Genomic DNA, 21,641 nt, shown 5'->3' with positions numbered 1-21,641 from the left:
GAGCCCCGGTCGCTATGAATATAGCTGGGAAAACCGAACAGAGCAAAGAGGTTGTGCAGGCATTTAATGACCGTAGCGGTGGTCATGTCCGGGCAGGGGATGGCAAAAGGGAAACGGGAGTACTCATCAACTATGTTGAGGAAGTACACATTGCGGTCAGAGGAGGGGAGGGGCCCTTTAAAATCGATACTCAGGCGCTCAAAAGGGCGGGTGGCCTTGATCAGGTTTGCTCTGTCAGGCCTATAGAAGCGCGGCTTGCACTCTGCACAGACTGGGCAGCTCCTGGTCATGGTCCTGACCTCCTCGATGGAGTAAGGCAGGTTGCGGCCCTTAATGAAATGGAAGAACCTGGTGACCCCCGGGTGGCAGAGGTCGTTGTGGAGGCCCCGTAGTCTATCGATCTGCGTGGTGGCGCATGTGCCTCGCGATAGAGCATCTGAGGGTTCGTTGAGTTTCCCTGGCCGGTACAAGATGTCGTAATTGTAGGTGGAAAGTTCGATTCTCCACCTCAAAATCTTGTCATTTTTGATTTTACCCCTCTGCTTGTTGTTGAACATGAAAGCAACTGAACGCTGGTCAGTAAGCAGGGTAAATCGTTTTCCAGCCAGGTAGTGCCGCCAGTGGCGCACCGCCTCCACAATGGCCTGGGCCTCTTTTTCCACAGAGGAGTGTCTGAGTTCGGAGCCCTGGAGGGTTCGTGAAAAGAAGGCCACGGGTCTTCCCGCCTGGTTAAGGGTAGCGGCCAGGGCAAAGTCGGATGCATCGCTCTCCACCTGGAAGGGGATGGACTCGTCTACCGAGTGCATGGTGGCCTTGGCAATGTCATCTTTTATACGGTGAAAGGCTAAGCGGGCCTCCGCCGTCAGGGGGAAGGAAGTGGACTTGATAAGTGGACGGGCTTTGTCCGCATAATGAGGGACCCACTGGGCGTAATAGGAAAAGAAGCCCAGGCACCTTTTGAGGGCCTTGAGACAGTGGGGCAGGGGAAGTTCCATCAACGGGCGCATCCGGTCAGGGTCAGGACTGATGACTCCGTGTTTCACCACGCAACCAAGGATAGCGAGGCGGGCTGTGCGGAATATGCACTTTTCCTTGTTGTACGTGAGGTTTAGGAGTTGGGCCGTGCGGAGGAACTTATCAAGATTGGCGTCATGGTCCTGCAGGTCATGGCCGCAGATGGTCACGTTGTCCAGGTAGGGAAACGTGGCCTGTAACGCATTCTCGTCGACCATCCGGTCCATCTCCCTCTGGAAGACGGAGACACCGTTGGTGACGCCAAAAGGAACCCTGAGGAAGTGAAAAAGGCGGCCGTTTGCCTCGAAAGCTGTGTACTGACGGTCCTCAGGGCGGATAGGGATTTGGTGGTATGCTGCCTTGAGGCCAATGGTCGAGAAAACGCGGTATTGCGCTATCTTATTAACCATGTCGGCTATGCGGGGGAGGGGGTATGCGTCCAACTGGGTGTACTTGTTGATAGTCTGGCTGTAGTCGATGACTAGGCGCTGCTTGTTGCCAGTCTTAACGACTACCACCTGGGCTCGCCAGGGGCTGGTACTATCCTCAATAATCCCCTCTTTCAGGAGCCGCGTCACCTCAGATCTTATGAAGGATCTGTCCCCGGTGCTGTATCGCCTGCTCTTTGTGGCGATAGGCTTGCAGTCGCGGGTGAGGTTGGCGAACGGGGGGGGGGGGGGGTGTGATTTTGAGGGTGGAGAGACTACAGGTGGGGCGCGGCGGGCAATTTAAAAACTGCTGGTTGCAGACAGTGAGCGGGGGAAGAGGTCCACCGTATGTCAAGGTGACGCTCTTAAAGTGACAATGAAAGTCCAACCCCAGTAGAACGGCAGCGCAGAGATGTGGCAGGACGAATAGCTTTACATTTTTATATACGGAGCCCTTCACCGAGAGGGTCACTACGCAGTAGCCGCCGACGTCTGCTGAGTGGGATTTCGAGGCCATGGAGATCCGATGGCGCGTTGGCCGGACCGAGAGGGAATAGCACAGTACTGTATCAGGGTGTATGAAGCTCTCCGTGCTCCCGGAATCAAAAAGGCAAGTTGTGGCGTGGCCATTTACCTGGATGTCCATCGTGGACCTGGCTAGCTGATGGGGTCTGGATTGATCCAGCGTGATGGAGGCCGCTGTGGAGTCGGTAGCGTCGCTGTAGAACCCCGGTGAGGCGGCGGTGGGTGAGTCGGGGGCCCGTTGGCAGAATGGCGGACAAGATGGCGGCGTCGGAGAGGAAGGACAAAATGGCGGCGCCCATGACGATCCCGATCCCCACGAGGCTGGAGGGAGGCAAGATGGCCGCTCCCACGAATCGCACGCGGCGCTGCTGGAGGTAGGGGTCTTCTGACTTCTGCAGACGCCAGCGTAGTGTCCCTTCTTACCGCAGGCAGAGCAGACCGCGTTTTTCGCCGGGCAGCGTGCCCTGGGGTGTTTGGTTTGGCCACAGAAATAACATTTCTGGCTCGGGCGGGACATCGCTGCAGCAGTTGAGGCCAGGGCCCGTGGCGGCGCCGCGTCCCAAGGTGGCGGCGGCTGCGGCATCCATGAGGCGGCCGCGCGGTCCGGGGAGTAGGCCTCCATGTTCCGGTGGGCTACGTCCAACGAGAGGGTGAGTGAAATCGTCTTCTTCAGGTCGAGCTCGCTACTTTCCAGCAGTCGCTGCCGTGTGTGAGTGGACCTGAGGCCCGCCACGAGGGCGTCCCGGATGAGCTCCTCCGTATGTTCCGTGGCTGTTACTTGCTTGCATTCGCAGGCTCGGCCGAGTTCCTTCAGCGCCCGTATGTATGCTTCTGTGGGTTCCCCGGGCTGTTGTTTGCGAGACCCCAGGAGATGTCTTGCGTAAACATAGTTGACCGGGCGTGCGTATTGCTCCTTCAAGATGTCGATAGCCCCCTGGTAGCTCGTAGCGTCCCGGATAAGGGCAAAAGCTCGGTGGTTTACTTTAGAGTTCAGCACCCTGAGCTTGTCGGCATCGGCGGCGACGGTCTCGCCGGATGCAGTCAGGAAGGACTCAAAACAGTGCAGCCAGTGCGAGAACTTAGCAGTCGAGTCCGGTTCTTGCGGGTCGAGTTCCAGGCACTTGATCTTAAGAATCTGCAGCATCGTTTTTTTTTTTCTTTTTTCAGTACAGGTAGACTATCCTTTATCTGAAAACCTCGGGACCAGCCGAGTTTCGGATAAAGGAGAATTTCGGATTTCGGAAGGTGGGTCGGTGGGGGGTCGTGCGCACGACTTACGCTGACGCTCAGCGTAAGTCAGTTGGGGTCGGGGTCGGCGGTTGTCAGGGCTGGCGGGGTCCGCGGGGGGGTCGGCTGTTGTCGGGGCTGGCGGGGTCCGCGGGGGGGGTCAGCGGTTGTCGGGGCTGGCGGGGTCCGCGGGGGGGGTCGGCGGTTGTCGGGGTCCGCGGGGGGGTCGGCGGTTGTCGGGGTCGGCGGTTGTCGGGGCCGGCGGGTCCGTGGGGGGGGCCGGCGGTTGTCGGGGCTGGCGGGGTCCGCGGGGGGGTCGGCGGTTGTCGGGGCCGGCGGGGTCCGCGGGGGGGGGTTGTCGGGGCCGGCGGGGTCCACGGGGGGGTCGGCAGTTGTCGGGGCTGGTGGGGCTGGCGGTTGTCGGGGCTGGCGGGGTCGGCGGTTGTCGGGGCTGGCGGGGGGTCGTGCGCATGACTTACCCTTTATCCGAACTTCCGCAACCGGAACCCTCTAAAAACCGAAGGTTTTTTCGTTCAGCGTAAGTCGTACGCACGACTTACGCTGAACGAAAAAACCTTCGGTTTTTAGAGGGTTTCGGTTTTCGGAAGTCCGGATAAAGGGTGGGTAGTCTACCTGTAGTTAATAAAATTGATGCGCTATCAATTCTAATAAAAGGCTGGGCAGAGTTCAGAACGACAGGCTTTTATTAACTACTGAATTGCACTTCAGACAGATCAGGACTATGCCTCTAGTGGACGACCGAATGCCAGGAGCTGCCATGCGGCCGCTCTTGTACTCGGTAGCCCAGGGGCGGAGTCAGCTGAGGCATAGTCAGGCACAACAGTGAAACAAGAGTGAACGACAACAACAACAACAACAGTGAACACAGTGAACTACAGTGGTTTACTACAGTGGTTTACCACAAAGACCAGGACCTCAAACCCAGCACCAAGCTCATGGTTTACAGAGCAGTAGTGATACCCGCCCTCCTGTATGCTTCAGAGACATGGACCATGTACAGCAGGCGCCTCAAAGCACTGGCGAGGTACCACCAACGCTGCCTCCGCAAGATCCTGCAAATCCATTGGCAGGATAGGCGCACCAACGTCAGTGTTCTCGCTCAGGCCAACATCCCCAGCATCGAAGCTTTGACCACGCTCGATCAGTTCCACATCGTTCGCATTCCCGATACCAGACTCGCAAAACGAGTGCTCCATTCGGAGCTCCGACACGGCAAGAGAGCCCCAGGTGGGCAGAGGAAACGCTTCCAAGGGCACCCTCCAAGCCTCCTTGAAAAAGTGCAACATCCCCACCGACACCTGGGAATCCCTGGCCTAAGACCGCACAAAGTGGAAGAGAAGCATCCGGGAAGGCACCGAACACTTCGAGTCTCTTCGCCGGGAGCAAGCAGAAGCTAAGCGCAAACAGCGGAAGGTAGCGCACGTCAACCCAAGCACCCCACCCACCCGCCCCTTCAATCACAGTCTGCCCCACCTGTGACAGAGACTGTAGGTCCCGCATTGGACTCATCAGTCACCTGCGAACTCATTTTTAGTGTGGAAGCAAGTCATCCTCGGTTCCGAGGGACTGCCTAAGAAGTAGTAGTACTTTGCTTCATCAAAGTGATTACTGAAAATGTTGACTCGCACAAGACAATGCCAGATCCTCTCCTGTTCTCCATCTAGAACGTGGTTAGATGCTGCTTGCCCTTTGGCATGACTTGCCCTTTTTGGAGCTGCTTGTTATTGCTTGGGCTTGCTTTCTTCTGGCATGGATTACTTATTGTCGAGCTTATCTTAATGACATCTCCCCTCTCCATACAATGTTGCTGGAGTTTCCATGGTGCTAAAGTCCAGCAATTTCACTCATGATGTACGACGTTTTAGCAGATAACCAATTAGCAACAACCAAGGAAATAAAGCATGCACAATGATCAAAAAGCATAGGCACACTCTAGTTTTTGTCTTCTCATTTTACCAACAAATATACAAAAAGTTTAAAATATATGTGCAAACTCTGTATGAATGAGTACTTAGATCGCAAGCCCAACAATGGTGTCTATTACTCTCACTTTATTTACTAAGCAGAAGTGTAATTAGTGGCAAACCTATTGGACAACACTGAACTAAAGGGAAAAACAGGAAACTTTCCTTAAGCCTTCCAAGTTCCTAAGGATATATTGCCAATTAATATCTAAATGATTTGTAATTTCACTGCTTATTGCTAATGTTACATTTTTTTTTTCCTTTTCATTTTATAATTGGCTTTTTGTCACCTGTATTTGCTACTGAGTTCTGAAAGATTTCACTTTTTTTTAAACTCCTCAGCATTATCCATCCCTGAGTCAATTTATTGTTAAGGTTCAGAGTATAAAATCAAGGATTCTCATACCTAATTGGACTGGAAGTTTTCATTATTTCTGGTTCAACTGGGAATTAATATCTACCATATAACAGTACAGTTGTAACTGTGCGATTTCATTTTTGAATAAATTGGATTTCCTTTAAGTGAATTGTATATAACTACTGCATTCAACTATGATGGGGATCTGAACCAGCATCTCTAAATGTAAACAAATTTTATAAGTCTGCATAAACTTTGAGTACAGAATAAAGGCGATTCTAATCCTCTTGTTTCCATAGTTGATTGTATCCAAAAATAGGCAAAATACAACAGACTGACTGAAAATGAATGCTAATTTAATCTCCATGTTCTCCCAAGCATAATGTCTTGGTGGTCATTTAAGTAGTGAAGGGTTAAGTTTAGAATGCTCGCCAAAGATTAAGTTGGTAAGTGTATTGCCCACTATGGATCAATACCACTCACGTCAACGAGGTTCTAGGTTCAATCTCCAACTGATACCCATAGTCATAGAATAGTACAGCACAGGAGGCCATTCAGCCCATCGAGTCTGCGCTAGCTCTTTCAAAGAGCAATCCAGTTAGTCCCACCCCTCTGCTCTTTCTCCATATCCCAGCAATGTTTTCGCCTTCAAGTATTTATCCAATTCCCTTTTGAAGGCTACTATTGAATCTGTATCCACCACCCATTCAGGCAGTGCAGTGCATTCCAAATCCTAACCAGTCGCTGCGTTTATATAAAAAAAAAAAAAGTTTTTCTGTATGTTGCCTCTGGTTCTTTTCCTAATCACCTTAAATCTGTGCCCTCCGATTGTCGATCCTTCAGCCATTGGAAACAGTTTCTCTTTATTTACTCTATCTAAATTATATGAAAAGTCATGGCCTAGAAAGTGAAAATATTAGCCAAAATTGCCTTACCTGGCTGTTATCCAGTGACTCCTGTGTGTGTGTGTGTTATCATTCTCACTCTGGACAATCTTGCCTGCAATACCCTCCATAGTTAAATAGTCCATTGAAGTTTGTTATCTAGGCTCTTGGGCATAATATTGGAGGGTGGCTGACACCTGGGGGAAACTATCCCAGGAGAGTCTGAGCCTTCAGAAGAAAAGATAATTTAGTACTTCAGCCAAGCTGGTAATGGCTCAATTCCAACTAGTTAACTACAGGTTTAATTATTGTGCGGGGGTCTTCCATGCCAGTAATAGCTCCACATCTGAGATTGAGGATGTGTATTGTGTGAAGTTTGTATACTGCAGATTCCTTCACCTGGTGTCCTCTATTATAATTGCTAATTTTAATATTTAAAAAAACTCCAATTTTCTCCCCATCTCTTCTGAAGTTGCTGATCTATGCTGTGTGGTACATTTTTTAAATATAATTTGTACACCATTGTATATATTTAGTTACAAAAGGAATGTTTTTTTCAAATTGGAATAATATGCACTTTGTTGCTTATTTTGACCTTGCAGATTTGTTCGTGTAAAGGCTCCATTTTAACAACTACCACTGTTGCTAAAAATAAATCTGCACCTTCAACACAGACTGTAATATCGCCAAGTCCAGGACAGGTGCTGAAATCTGTATTTGTACCTAATGTTGGCTGGGCTTCCCAGGTATGCCAAATGATTCATTCTTTCATCTCAAAACAATGATCACGGGATATTTTGTTGCGTAACCATGTGCATGAACAAATAATTGGGTATTTGTTATGCTAGTAGAATTTTATGATATGGCTCAGTGCCACTCAGTGAGGTAGCAGGGCTTCCCTGTTTGCAAAGCTAAATCTCTTGTCCATAATTCTGAAAGCTACATCTTGAGAACATTTAAGAGGAAAAGATGTGATCTACCCTTCAGTTTAATTTTATGCCAGTTTCATTATATTGAGAATTTGGGTTAGCATAATCAGAGGCTGAGAACCAAGTAAGCTGTTGTGCAAGCTAAGGCTCTTTGGTCCATCAAGCTTGATCCACCCAGAGTCTATGTTTGATTATTCTATTGTGGACTCTCCACCCCCCCTCTTCCTCTAAGGAACACTGATTTCTTTCCTCTACCTCCTGTAAAGAAACAAAAACAGTGCTATTAATATCCCTCTAACCCTGAATCTGCCATCCCCTACTTCTCAATAGACATCAATCAGGTTATTGAATCTAGGCCTGGAGCCAAGTTATATTGGGGTTTATATTGTAGCTTTTACTTTCACGTCAAAATGCTTCTCTTGAGGAAAACATCCAGTTTTATCTGATTTTATGAAAGTAATTGGAAATCTAATCCTACCCTGTAGTACTAGTACTTGGCCTTAACTTGGTAGTCCCTATGGGTAAGTCCCAGGCTTGTAGTTGCCCTCTCCCTGTTGCAGTACAACTGCAATTAGCAACTCATCCAGGGGCAAAAAAACTGAATTAACACTTATTTGCCGCTGTAGATGCTACTTGGTATCAGTGGACTATAGCAAAGGACCTCAGAGCAGCACTGTGTCATTTGAATTAATATGTGTAATGTATTGCATCCTGGTATACTTTTAAACAATCTAAACAGTGATATTTGGAATGCAAGTATTACATTGGCGGTACTGCTTTAATTTTGTAATTTATGGCGTTGATACTTGAACTAGTAACAGTTAATACAGAGAATCCTTTTTTTCTCTGTTGCAATTTCATACTATTCTGCAAGGGTTCTGCAAACACATGCATGCAGATTACCTTGTACAGACATGTTTCTGTCTCATAGGAAGAAGAGTAGACCATAAATTTTAAAAGGGAGTTGGATAGGTACTTGAGGATGAGGAACTTGCAGGGTTACGGACAAAAAGCAGTGATGTGGGACTAAGCATGACTGCTCTTCAAAGAGCCAGGACAGGCTGAATGGCTGCCTCCTGTGCTGTAGGTTTCTATAATTCTATGAATTCAGCCCCTCAAGCCTGTTCCACCATTCAATTAGATCCTGACTGATCTTAACTCCATCTACCTGCCTTGGTTCTGTAACCCTTAATACCATTGCCTAACAAGGAGCTGCAACAGGGAGCTGTCAACTACAGGCCTGGGACTTTCTCATGGGGATGACCAAGTTAAGGCCACATGCTTTACTTTATTCCTTCCCTGTGCAGAGTTCTTTGTAGTGGAAAGAGACTGAGAGCCAAACCAGAATTAAGTATGAATAAGAATAGATATGCTGACCGGTCGGTGTCTGTCAGGTGGATAATTAAACCAATAGAGGGGTTGAGGATTAATTGTAAACCTAGAAGCAATTACTGAAGGCAACAATACTATATATTTTTAATGTTTTTCATAAGTTATTTTACTGTTCACACTCTCCCTGTGAAATGGGAAATGTGTACTTTTAGTACCAAGTATCAGGAAGTACTGAAAATTTTTGTTTTTTGGTCTTTAATCAAAATAGGAATCATAAGAACAGAGTTGTAATTTAGGCACTGGGTTTTGAAATAATTGATGGAATACAAGAAAGGCTAAGCCTACAACTAATGTTTGCTACTCTTTGTTTGATAGCTAATCAGTGGTGAAGTCTGGGTTCAATTTAATGATGGTTCTCAGCTCCTCGTGCAAGCTGGAGTCGCGTCTGTTGTTTACACATCTCCTCAGGGGCAGGCAGTCAGGTAACTACATTTTTTGACTGAAAAACAGTGTGCTATGTATAACAATCATAGAACGGCATTCCATATAAATGAGTTTATCTAATACATGATCCAAAAAGAGATGCAGACCAAGACCCAGCTCAGATATTTATCAGTTTACCTAATGAGACACCCCTCTGAACATGGATAACTAACTGGATTTAAATAACAGATAGAGGTAAAATACTGATATTTATTTCCAGACTACGTATAGCTTTTTTCAGCATTCAAGCAATTCAACAAGTACTAGGCTACAGCTCCTCTTGTATATGGGATGGCTGTTATAGGGTTTTTTTTTTTAAATCTTGGTATCTGACCATTCATAAAGCTCAAATGTCTTTCATGGGGCACCTTTAGAGTATTCACTTTAGTTATTTGCTCTCTTCAAAGGTATCCGATTGCCATATTGAAAATGCTTCTATAGGGGTATTTGTGTGAAACCGCTGCAGCAGAGTCCTAAATATCTAGTCTGAGTTGCCATGAAGCTGCTGAAAATTCAGCTCTGACTGAATAGAGATTCAGAAACTTTACTGAAAATTTTAAAAGACTAAATATTGGCCCAGAAATTCGGGTCGGGGGCTTCCCGCGGGTGCAAGCCCCCGACCTGCACTTGCCTTGCGCGCCGGCTGTTGAGCTGTGGGCCCCCGTGGAATTGCAATCCAGGGCCTGGTCCAGCTGCCGGCGCGCAGTGCTTGCGTATCCCAGGGGCGCAGTTAGTTCGATGCGTCCCCTGGGATCACGTGGGCCATGGGGAGCCAATTGGAGCAGGGAATGCTCCATTCATAAGTTTGACAGGAAGTGCTGTCAAAACTTATAAATACTACGGGCCCCAAAACATCACTAAATCTTCAACAAAAAAAATTTTAAATCACATTTTTTAAATAAACTATAAATTGCATGAAATAACTATTTTAAACAATAATTTAAATTCTTGAAAAAAATAATTTTATTTTCTAACGGGGCTAAAAATAAACTTCCCTTGCTTTAAAGTATTTAAAAATAATAAACCTGTGGGGAAAAAATGTTTTAATTTTAATTAATTCACCACTTACCTTGTAAAAAGCAGGCCTTGCCTGCTTTTTATGTGTAACTTCTGGTGACTTACCCTCCCAGGGAAAACCTGCAAAAAAAACGTAAGTTTGATGCGCACGCGCTGCCTCTCCTGCGCACGCGTTCCACCTCTTAACCCCTGCTTTCAGGGGAATGGAAGTGCCGGTTTCCTGCGCATGCAGGAAACCGGCACTTCCATTGGGCTTACGGGTTGAGTACCCCGTGCGTACTCACCCATGGAGACCCGAATTTCTAGGCCAATGTAAAGACCTAGGGAAAGTGAAATTTTATTAGCTAACTGTAAATATAGCTGTTATACAGAAGTTATGATCTTTTTGATGTGTACCCTTTTTTCTGGTTTTATTTCATATTTGCAGTTTTTCCTTTTCATTCTGCAATCATATTACACTGGTAATCTGCCTCTAAATGCCATTATTGCTCTAGAGTCTTACCATTGGTAAATAGCTTCATCTCCAATCATTGTACTGTTATATATTCAAGAAGGAGTTGGATATATTTCTTAAGGGTATGGGGAGAAAGCAGGGACAGGGTACTGAATTTGGATGATCAGCCATGATCTCATTGATTGGCGGAGCAGGCTTGAGGGGCCGAATGGCCTACTCCTGCTCCTATCTTCTATGTCTATGTTTAGCAACTGCCACAACTTCTGTCTTTCATCTCCACACTTTCCTCCCTTGTTTAAAATGCATTTCAGAATCCATACTAATTTTTAACTTTTTTTAAAGCTGGCAAGTTTAAGAATGAGATGATATTGATTTATATAGAATTGGCTACAGTCTTGTTCTCAATTAAAATGTTTGTTTTGATAGGTATGGGCAAAACGAGAAGATTCCTGATCATGTGAAAGGGAAGCTACAGTGCCTCTCTTCAATCCTAGGATTGCTGGCAAATCAAACAAACCAGCAGAGAATCCAGTGAAGCAGACTGATTAGCTGTAATCTGAAGTTCGGCGATATTTTCTTCTGGTATTCTGCAGAATGCTGCTTTCCAGAGAACTAGGTTCATAAGCCTCCCCTTTTTCCTTTTGTAAAAGTAGCTTGAAACTTGTGTTCCTGGGTAATAATAACTAACCAAATTCAAGCTGAAAAAAAGTTATAAAACAAAGTTGGTCGGAATTGGTGTAGCAAAATGTAACTTCTGAACCCAGAGCTGTAAATAGTTTGTATATTTTGTAATGCTTGCCAATGTATATGGAAGATTTTTATTTTTTCTATTGCTCATTTAGAAGTATATTTTTGAGTGAACATCAATGGAATGTGTTAAAACAGTTGAAATGGAAGATTGTAGAGTTGTATTTAACTGCTTTGTGTATAAAAGGGACTTACACAACTTATATAAAAAAAACTTGTATATGAACTTTGTTTTTGTAAGATATGATTTTATATAGAAATTTTATATACTTATGGTAGTGATGCATTTCAGCATTTGTCTCTTTGTGGCTTTACATTTTCATCCATTGTTAGCAAAACACTTCTTTCCTCCCAAAATGTAATTGGGAATTGCACTTAATATGTTTTACATGACATCATGCCGCCTTTATCCTGGATTTTTTTTAACTAACTCATTTGTGCAAAATGAAAATGTCAAAATAGAACAAAGTAAAGCAGTTTGCAATTTGGCAAGTAATACTTGCTTTGCACATTAGTAAAATACCAGAACGTGTTGTAAGATCAGCTACAGTACCTTTGCCTCATACTCATTTTTAAAAAAAATCAGTAAGTATTTACTGATTTGTTTTTAATCTCCAGGGTCCAACCTTGGTCTGTGACTGAAAAGTGATGATCAGCTGAAGTTGGAGTGAAACTCGCACTCAGTTGCTGACATAGCATGAATTTTCTCTATCGTGTGATATAGGACAGTTGGGGGGGGGTGGAAACAGCAGAAATTATTTTTTTTAAATCTCTTGTGGGAACTGGAGTCTAAACTTATCCATCTTTTCTAGCATTACTGTGAATGATGTATATTTGTGTATATATTTATTTGTATTGTATTGCTTTGTGCTGTATATAGTTGACTATTTTAATACAATAATTGCTTTGTATTTTGGTGCTCTTATTCTAGTTTATTGATTTATTAAAATCAGTTTTCCCAATTCCCTTTCCCTGAAAAGTGGATGTGGGGTTAATGAATGTGAATCTCTTTGCCCAGTATTGTGTTATGAGCATAAAAAGGATAACCAAATGCTTTTGTTGCAACCAAGAGTATACTGCACTGAATACCATGAGTTTTAATTTGTAAGTTTTACCTACTATTGAAAATCAAAATTTCAAAAGGCAGTGTGCATAAGAGGAGGTTTGCAGAGCATTCAGTTTGAAATCTGGTTATTAAAATAGCAAGTTAGTGTTCTAATATCCGTTTCCAATAGTATTATATGAAGCTGAAAGACAACACTTAAATAGTAATGCTGTTGCATTTTTTTGGTGCAGACTATATTGGAAAAAGTAGTAAGAATATATTACTTTTTCTTGCTTTCTTGAAGGCACTGATGTTGTGCTGGTTGGCTTCCAATACCTTGTCCAACTGGCCATTATTCCTGCGAGCTTTGATGGGGAATTTCAGCAAGCTATTTGACTTCATCACCTCCAAAAGTATATGTTTCCTGCACAGTCAGCAGAGAGCAATCAGAAATGGTAACCCTTGCTAACTTTATTCTATTCTAAACCCAAGGTACCAAAGTCAATTGTAGCACCCTAGATCAGCTAATAGTCCAGAGTGGGGATCAAATCTAGGGCCTTCTAAATGGCTCTGAGGCTTGCTGGATAAACTCGCTAAGCCACCACCAGCTGGAAAGAATATCTTGATCACGTCATTCTCGACCAAAAATGGAGCTTCACAACACAATTTTATTTATAATAAGTTTAAAACGAGCATTTCATAAATTACCATCTTGGAGAACACCACCAGTTATATGTTAATACTGGTGAGTTACCAAACCACCCCCCCACCCCGAGATACCTGCGCTCCTCTAATTCTGCCCTCTTGAGCATCCCTGATTATAATCACTCAACTATTGGTGGCCGTGCCTTCTGTTGCCTAGGCCCTAAGCTCTGGAATTCCCTGCCTAAACCTCTCCACCTCGCTATCTTTGCTCCTTAAAACCTACCTCTTTGACCAAGCTTTTGGTCACTGCCCTAATTTTTCCTTATGTGGCTCATTTTTGTCTTATAATACTCCTGTGTAGTGCCTTGGAATGTTTTACTACATTAAAAGGTGCTCTATAAATACAAGTTGTTTTAATTAGTTATCTTTTTCCATTGGGTAAAATCCAATTCCCCTTGTACCTGTCAACAGTTCAGGACCTTCTGACTTTTTACACAGAATTTGGAAAAAAATTACTTTAAATGTTATGTATCATACAATTTTTTTAATAAAGGGGAGGCTGAGCTGAAAGGTAGTTTAAAATGCTAATGAGCTAGCTTTGATGTCCCCCAATTTGTTACCGTCTCTGCAATCAAATCTCTCAACCATCCTGTTGGATAGTCGTCTTCCCCTTTTCTGGTTATGAATAGTGAGAGATATATAGGAAGGTTGCAAAAGAAGTCTGGTTAGAGAAATTTGTGAGACCTTTTGTAGAAGGGAAAAGGTTAGATGTGCTGGAGGATAGTTAAAAACCATCTTTACGTCAAGTAAGGGGCCCAATGGTGAGGAATCGTGGCAATTTTTAAAATTTTGTTTTCTTTACACTAAGTTGTATATATTGAATTTAGGCAGTCCAATTGTAACGGCTGTTTCGTATGTTCACCTTACTGTGAAATAAAGCAGCTTAACATTTATATCTGGCCTTGTCTCCAAATATTTGTTTGGTCCACATTCTAAGAGACTGAAGTACATGTACAAAAGCCATGAATATCTGGTACAGGTCACAAGGGCATAGTGTGTTACACCCCTCTTCTGCAAGTAGCTAAAAGGTAAACTCAAGCTGTTTATAGGAGTGATTGATGCCACTGCACCAAAGAAGTTATCTACAGACCCAAATTTGTAATTCGTAGCAGTTACCTGGTATAGTGAGTTGCACTAGTGATGATTTAATACATTTAAAATTCAGTGAACTTAATAGAGTGATAGTTTAAAAAAATCAAGAGGCAGAAATTGAAAGGGTGGAAGAAAATTTCAGTTAATAGAACGAGAGTTTCATGGAGAAAGAGCGAGAGCAACGCAGACAGGAAGAGAAGAAAAGAAAGCAAATGACAAATTCGAGGCCAATGAGAAACATCTGATGCTGAGAAAACATTTCCAACACTGAATTTGTAACCTCCCTGTCTACTTCCTTGTGTTAGTTGGTATCAATTGAAATAACTTACTATTCCTCTCCATCTAGCACATTGTTGTAGTTTCTGCTTTGGGTACAAGCAGGAAATTGGGTGCAAATTGTGCTGGTTAGGTTACAGTTCAAGTTTCTGCTGAACATTTACATGATCAAATGTAAAATCTTTCATGAACCAGCACATTTGGTCAGCGTAATAGAACATAATGTTTTTTACTTTGCATTAAAAAAATCCATTGATTTTTGATTTGTAACCTGGTGCAATTTTATTAATACAGCTGAAAATGGGTTTATGAAGCCACCTGAGTAACCTGATTTTAAATCACTGAAAATGACAAAAAACTACTGAACCATTTACTAGTTTCATTGGTAAATTAAATAATTTAACTTTTCAAAACGTGCCTGTGTACCAAAAAAAACTCAATTTGAAGAACCTCCTCAAACTGGCACAATCAGTAGAAACTTGCCTTGCTCATTATTTCAATCTGAGGGCATGGCCAGTTATGTAGGCGAAGCAGCTTCCACCACATTGTTTTTTAAACCAGCGTTAAAGATTGCAGAAACTTAATTTACACTTGACTTAACTTGCATTTAAAATTCTGTGATTTTTGCCAGATTTCAGCAGGATTGCGCTGATAAAACCAGTGGAAACTCTAGGCTCCACCGAGGATGCTTGTAAATATTTGCACAAGTGAAACTTGTAAATTAGGGACACCTATGGGACTTGCATCAGGTGTCCTTTATTTGCAGGTGTTCATTTCAAAATGGTTATTTGATGTACAGTAAATCAGATGAGCCAAATATTCCAGGATTGGCTGTATCGCCAGCAGTCCTATATTTCACCCTCCCCTGGGATCATGCCTAATTCTGGAAGGACATGATTTCAGTTCATTTTCTGTTTGTTTGGGTTTCCTAGTTCCTGGCTTTTGTTTAATGGAGATCTTTTACCCAGCATCCATAGCAGCAGAGAAACCCGTCTATCGTTGTGATCAATGTTCCCCCTCCGGTGTGCAGCCACGCATTAATCACGAGGTCCCGCGCAGGCCACTCACCAGCTCCTGCCACTGGAAGAGATACCATGCATATGTAGCTGTGCAGCAAATTTAAAGGAACTGCGCACAAAAAATAATTAGAAGGAACTGTGCCTGTTCTAGAGCTGTGCAAGCATTCAATTCCAGAAAGAGGTGTCTGCTGCTATGCATGCTGGATAAAGAGATCTCCATTGCACAAAAGCCTGTTTTTCACCCACTACTGCCTCGCATTTCCTGCAAGTCAATAGACTTGGTGCGTTGAGTGTCGGTGGCTTCAATGGGCAGTTTATATTTATTATAATAATGTAAGTTATTTAGAGTGGCAGCTGTGGCTCACTGGGTCAGAAGGTTGTGGGTTCAAGTCCCACTACAGGGACTTGAGCACATAAATCTAGGCTGACAGTGCAACACTCCCTCCACTGCACTGTCGGAAGTGCCGTCTTTCGGATGAGACATTAAACCAAGGCTCCGTCTGCTCTCTGAGGTGGATGTGAAAGATCCCATGGCATTATTTCGAAGAAGAGCAGGGGAATTATCCCTGGTGTCCTGGCCAATATTTATCCCTCAATCAGCATAACAAAAAACAGATTATCTGATCATTATCACATTGCTGTTTGTGGGAGCTTGCTGTGCGCAAATTGGCTGTCACATTACAAGTGTGATTACACTCAAAGTACTTCATTGGCTGTAAAGGCGCTTTGAGACGTCTGGTGGTTGTGGAAGGTGCTATATAAATGCAAGTCTTTCTTATTTGGGATTGCAGTAAGTGTCCATTTCATGGGGTGCCTGTTTGAATTATACAGTGAAACATGTACAAACTTACCTGAAAACTCATCCAGACCTAAATACAGGAAACTTTGGTTTATCCGGAGGTTAACTGTCCGCAATGCTCGAGCCACCGGCAAAATTCAGGAGTCGGTTCAGTTAGTTTTTTTTCTTTTCGTTGCTTTTTTTTCCACCAGTCAGGCTCTGCAAGGTCTAGCTAAAGCTGTTGCTTAGCTGCAGAGACGCTTGCAAGCTACAGCCGACTGTTTAGAAGCTGTTGGGTTTGTTGCTAGATACGGAGCTCAAAAGCTTCCATATGTTTTAACATTAGCGCTGGTTTGTCCGGCAGTTTTGATGGGACGGCAACAGCTCGGTGCCGGATATCGCAAAGTTTCCTGTATGTGCCCCTACATTTCCTTTTAAAGTCACACCTCTAATTCTTGCATTATCATATTAAAGTTTTGTTATAGATGCAGATAACCTGGCACTAAGTAGATGTCTCCTTTGTTTGCATATATGACTTGCATACCACATAGGTGGACTGAATTATATTAACCTATTTCATATAAAACTGAAATGGCTTACAACATTGCTTTTCTTGAAATTTCAAAATTAGTAACCATTGGAATTGTTTTTTTTAAAAAAGCTATCATTTAAAAATCTCCATCATATTGGGCATCAGAATTTTACAGTGTAAATGCTATTAACCTATTAAATGAGTTACAGTACAAGCTGCATATGGAACAAAGTCAAGTAACTTAGATCAATATATAATTCAGGAAATTACATTTGCAGTCATTCCCCTATACCATTAACTTACAGCAGTTAAAGTCAATATAAAGTGCCATTTAGTTAGATTTCATCAGTTTGGTTTTCAAGGCTGGATATGTGGGGGGTTTTTTTGTTCCTTCTTAAAGCCCATCATTACTGCAATCTCTGATACCGGACTGAGAATCCTATGAGTCTCTTATACATCAGACCCACAAGTATTGTAGCGGTCATCACTATCCCACAAATGGGGCCAAATGTCCATCGAGGTCCGTAACGAGTGTAAACTTGACTAACAAACACTGGTCCAAGTGTGCGTGCTCCACTTCCAGAGGCCGTTAGCCAGCCCATATAAACACCCTAAAGGTTAAAAATAGGAGAACAAACTTAAATGTTATACACTTTTACACAAAAAAGTAAATATCTAAGTTACCACAGAATCGGTTTCAAAAATTCTACCCTATTCCAGTTCATCTGGTTCTAAAACTATGGCTGTAATAGTGATCACGGGGAGGATGGGAAAAATTACCAATCTGTAGTCCAAATCTATATTTAATTTATCAGTGGTGATGAGGTTAAATAAAAGTAGTCGTTAAGTGTGTTTTTTTTTAAATATCCTCTCCAGGTAAATATGAAGTCATGTCACCCAAGGGCCAAATGTGGAGCTCTGTTGGCCCTGAAATTGCGGTCGGAGGCATACCTCTGGAGTACGCCTCCGACCCGCAAAACATTTCTGCACCTACCTGCTGTCGTCCAAGCTGCGGAGAGTTCCCTTCTTGGCCCTCCATGCATACGGCAGCAGAAAGGCCCACTGGTTCCAGGCGGTTCGAAAGCGTCCCTGGGATCACGTGGGCCTGGTTCTCCAATGAGAAAGGAGGATTCCATTGCAGCCATTTAGGAACGGAATCCCCAAATAATGAAGCAATGGACGCGACTACTACCAACGAACCGGAAGCTGCGTAGAAGCGTTCAGCGCATACTTGCTTCCGGTTCATTACAGGAGCGGGCTTGTTAAAAAAAAAAAATTAAAAGCCAGGAAGGGAGCAGGCTTGTTTAAAAAAAGCAGAAACATCAAGCTGCCGGTCATTGGCCGCAGTCACTCTGCTAAACAATTTAGACAATTCTAATAAATAAAAATGTTCTGAATTTTAATTTTATTCATAACTCCCTTCATTACACCAAATACAATAAAAATTTAATTTTTTGAAAAATAATTTTAAACCTTTTAATCTGAGCCACATTTGCATAAACTAATTTTAAGTGTTAGTGCATCATTTTTAATTTTTAAATGTTTAATTTAAGATTTATAATAACCCTTACGCTGATGAAAGCAGGCCCTATGCCTGCTTTTACCAGCTAGAAGGGTTTCGTGGGCAATTGCTGGGTAAATAACCAGCAAAACTGATTTTACTTTCGGTTCATGTGATCTGTCAAGGCGTACCTTGATAGATCACAAGTTCTGGGTTTTTGCGCATGTGCAAGCGCAAGCAGAAACCTGGAAGTTGCGGTGCCTTTCAGAAGGATTATGACAGGCTGTTGAAGACACCGTAATTCCTACATAGCAATTAGGGAGGTGTCTTATGGAAACAAAGATGCTGGAGGCAGCCTATGCTGCCCTGCTAGGCAAAGTGCCAGTTTCTTTTTTAACTGAGGTAAACATTTTTTTCTTTGCTGATGCTATTTAGCCCACAATTATAAAGATGTAGGTTTACTGTTGGAAGTGAAAATCAGCTATAAAACAACTGCTAAAGTCAAGTTTCCTTGTTCCCACCCTAATCACCCAGTCAGTGTAAAGTTCAGCCTCTAACAGGTCTAAACTCTGAAAGCATATCAAGTTAACCCCCCAAGACCCTGGATGAGATCAGGAACTCACCGGGGGGGGGGGGGGGGGGGCACCTGCTGTTGCAGACACCAAACCATCTACGATTCTACAGTAGAGCAATCTCTTTTTTTTTTCTTTCCTGGAGTCTTTCCATACCTACATTTCCCCACCAAGAGGATAAGGTGGAGGCCTGCTTCCTGCAGCTCTACAGCCTACGACCAAAAAGTGGCCAAGAGCAGCCTTATAAGCCTGATCCTTTGATTATTTTTCCCCCTCTCTGTGGTGAGTGACCAAGTATCTGCCTGGTGGCTCCTTGGTGCCATGGAAGATTCAGATCAGGAAATTCTATCCACCACCTTCTCACTCCACTTCACTATCCAGCCCCATCTCATCACTCCACTTCACTATCCAGCCCCATCTCATCACTCCACTTCACTATCCAGCCCCATCTCATCACTCCACTTCACTATCCAGCCCCATCTCATCACTCCACTTCACTATCCAGCCCCATCTCATCACTCCACTTCACTATCCAGCCCCATCTCATCACTCCACTTCACTATCCAGCCCCACTGGTGCATTATTTTTGATTTTGTTGCAATATCAATCCCAGGGTTGTAAAAATGCCAAGTATAGGCAGTTGTAGGGGTTATTTTTCTTCCAGATATGGGTCAGACCCAGTTTGTTTCTTCCCACATTGGCACTTCAATTTTTAATCGGTATTGTCTCCCTCTGCCTGGCTAACAAATAAAGGAAATTTCCACGTGGTTCTTGTAAGAGCTGGACTGACAGCAAGCCCTCAGTTCCACCATGCTCACTGTCACTATTTGCTCACCAGTATTTTAATTCAGATTCAGAGTAAAGCCAAGTATATGTTGAGTTCTTAAGACAGCTGTTATAGTAACCAACCAGTCTTCGAGCGGGCACAAGTTCAACTTTGCTCACCTGGATTTTCATTCAGATTCTAATTTTAAACAATGCTGGTGGGTGAAGTAGACCTGTGCACTTGCCATTTGTAAAACCAGCTGTTACAATAACCAGCTGGAAACTACTACAATGATATTTGGAAGAAGAAAAACAGGAAACTGGCCCATTAAGATACATTGCTGGTTAAAATTAAAGTGCCAATGAGGCGAGAATCTGAGGAAGTTGTGTGATTTGAAAATTGCAGGGTTTGTCACACCATGTCAAAGCACTTGCCCTAATTACGGTCTTGGATTACACCTATTTAAAATAAAATGGAAGAACATTATAGGGAAAAGGTAAAGGTCAAAAGCAGCAATTACAAAAAAAATTAAAATGTGGTATCACAAATACAAATACTGCTGTACACTGTTGTTAAAGCACAGTATGTTATTGGATCTCTTCATGGCTCTAATTTTATAGTAAAATCTCAACAGACTTGTATATAATTAAACACCTCTTACCTGGGGCTTTGGTCCTAGAATTTTTGAATACAATGTGTAGGATATAACATTACAGATAGGGTACCCCACTCCAATCAGGGCAGCAGATAGGATGTACTGAGCTAGATGGATGATGGGAATATACTGGCACCACACTTGCTGCACAGGACAACCTACTGTCTCAGCATCGAGACCGAGTGAAGGCTGCATCAAGAAATTCCAAGTAACTATGGATGACTCACTGTACTTTATTTCAGCAGAACTGTAGTTGGAAGCATTCTTAATCTCTGTCAATGATAGAAAAAATAATTAGGATATTTATTTTTAACACACATTGTGCAGTTGGCTCTGCCATTAGCTGTTTCAAGGAAATGTGAATACAAATAAAAGTAATATTAAATCTTACACCTGCACACCATCCGGCAACTATTTCCATTATAAGTTACTAGGTCTACCTTTACAATGGAAACTACCCATGTAAACTTGTAATTACACACTTCTGCCAATAATGGTGCCATAGCACTTCTGTTTTGCATCTCCTAGCTCCTCAGCCTGTACTACAGAGAAACTCCTATGCTCCAACTAACTGCTTCTCATCCCAAATTTTCATATGATTTTATATTCTTACTTAAATAGCAAAACAAAGTATTAAATAAAAAATAAAGACCGAATGTATGGACTTTAAAATGATGACTAGATTCTGTCTGTGCATCTTGGTCCAATATCCTCACCCTCTAATATACAGGAAACTCTCGATTTACCGGCACCTAAGTAACCGGAAATCTCTGTTAACCGGCAAAATTCAGGAGTAGGTTCAGGTAAGTTTTACTTCATATTAGTGGCCGTTCCTGGATATGTGGCTGTGTAATCGGGGTTCCTGCACTTGTTGCTAAGCAACAGGGAAGCCTGGATTTGTTGCTGTGTACGGAGCTCTCGTACCTTTTAACTATATCTCTCTGTAATCCGGACTTTTTGATAAACCGGCACCACGCCGGTCCCGTTGGTGCCGGATAAAAAAGAGTTTCCTGTAATAGCAAAATACTACGGATGCTGGAAATCTGAAATAACAGCAGAAAACGCTGGAAAAACTCAGCAGGCCAGTTTCTCTCTCCACGGATGCTGCCTGGCCTGCTGAATTTTTCCAGTGTTTTCTGTTGTTATTCCCCACCCTCTAACCCTACTTCAGGTGAAGACTACACTTGGTTTTCACTCTGTATGTGCCATGCTATGGGGGATTAACTGGTAAAATAATTAAATTTAGTAATCACGTCATTTACACTTGTCACTGGCGGTTTTCTTTCATAGCCAAGCCTATACTGTAGTTAGTACAAG

General features: G+C 43.3%; 2 protein-coding genes across 4 annotated transcripts in view; one reads left to right on the top strand and one right to left on the bottom strand.

The window, feature by feature from the left end:
- plk4 (polo-like kinase 4 (Drosophila)) overlaps window positions 1–14,026 on the top strand; it is a 65,754-nt gene extending 51,728 nt beyond the window's left edge. For both annotated transcript variants that reach the window (XM_086009389.1, XM_086009379.1), the window contains exons 14-16: window positions 7,024–7,167; window positions 9,058–9,164; window positions 11,063–14,026. In XM_086009389.1, the coding sequence (XP_085865515.1) occupies window positions 7,024–7,167; window positions 9,058–9,164; window positions 11,063–11,171 (360 nt within the window). In that variant the 3' untranslated portion in view covers window positions 11,172–14,026. The remainder of the gene's footprint in view (window positions 1–7,023; window positions 7,168–9,057; window positions 9,165–11,062) is intronic.
- Window positions 14,027–17,067: 3,041 nt separating this feature from the next.
- The window catches only part of mfsd8 (major facilitator superfamily domain containing 8), a 71,446-nt gene continuing 66,872 nt past the window's right edge, over window positions 17,068–21,641 (bottom strand). For both annotated transcript variants that reach the window (XM_086009402.1, XM_086009412.1), the window contains exons 11-12: window positions 20,331–20,596; window positions 17,068–17,441 (exon numbers count right to left, since the gene is read on the bottom strand). In XM_086009402.1, coding sequence (XP_085865528.1) covers window positions 17,238–17,441; window positions 20,331–20,596 — 470 coding nt within the window. In that variant the 3' untranslated portion in view covers window positions 17,068–17,237. The remainder of the gene's footprint in view (window positions 17,442–20,330; window positions 20,597–21,641) is intronic.

The sequence above is a fragment of the Somniosus microcephalus genome, chromosome 2 (assembly GCF_052327205.1).
Source record: "Somniosus microcephalus isolate GS21.2 chromosome 2, FLI_Smic_1.0, whole genome shotgun sequence".
NCBI lineage: Eukaryota > Metazoa > Chordata > Chondrichthyes > Squaliformes > Somniosidae > Somniosus > Somniosus microcephalus.
This window is presented reverse-complemented; position numbering and strand designations above follow the sequence as displayed.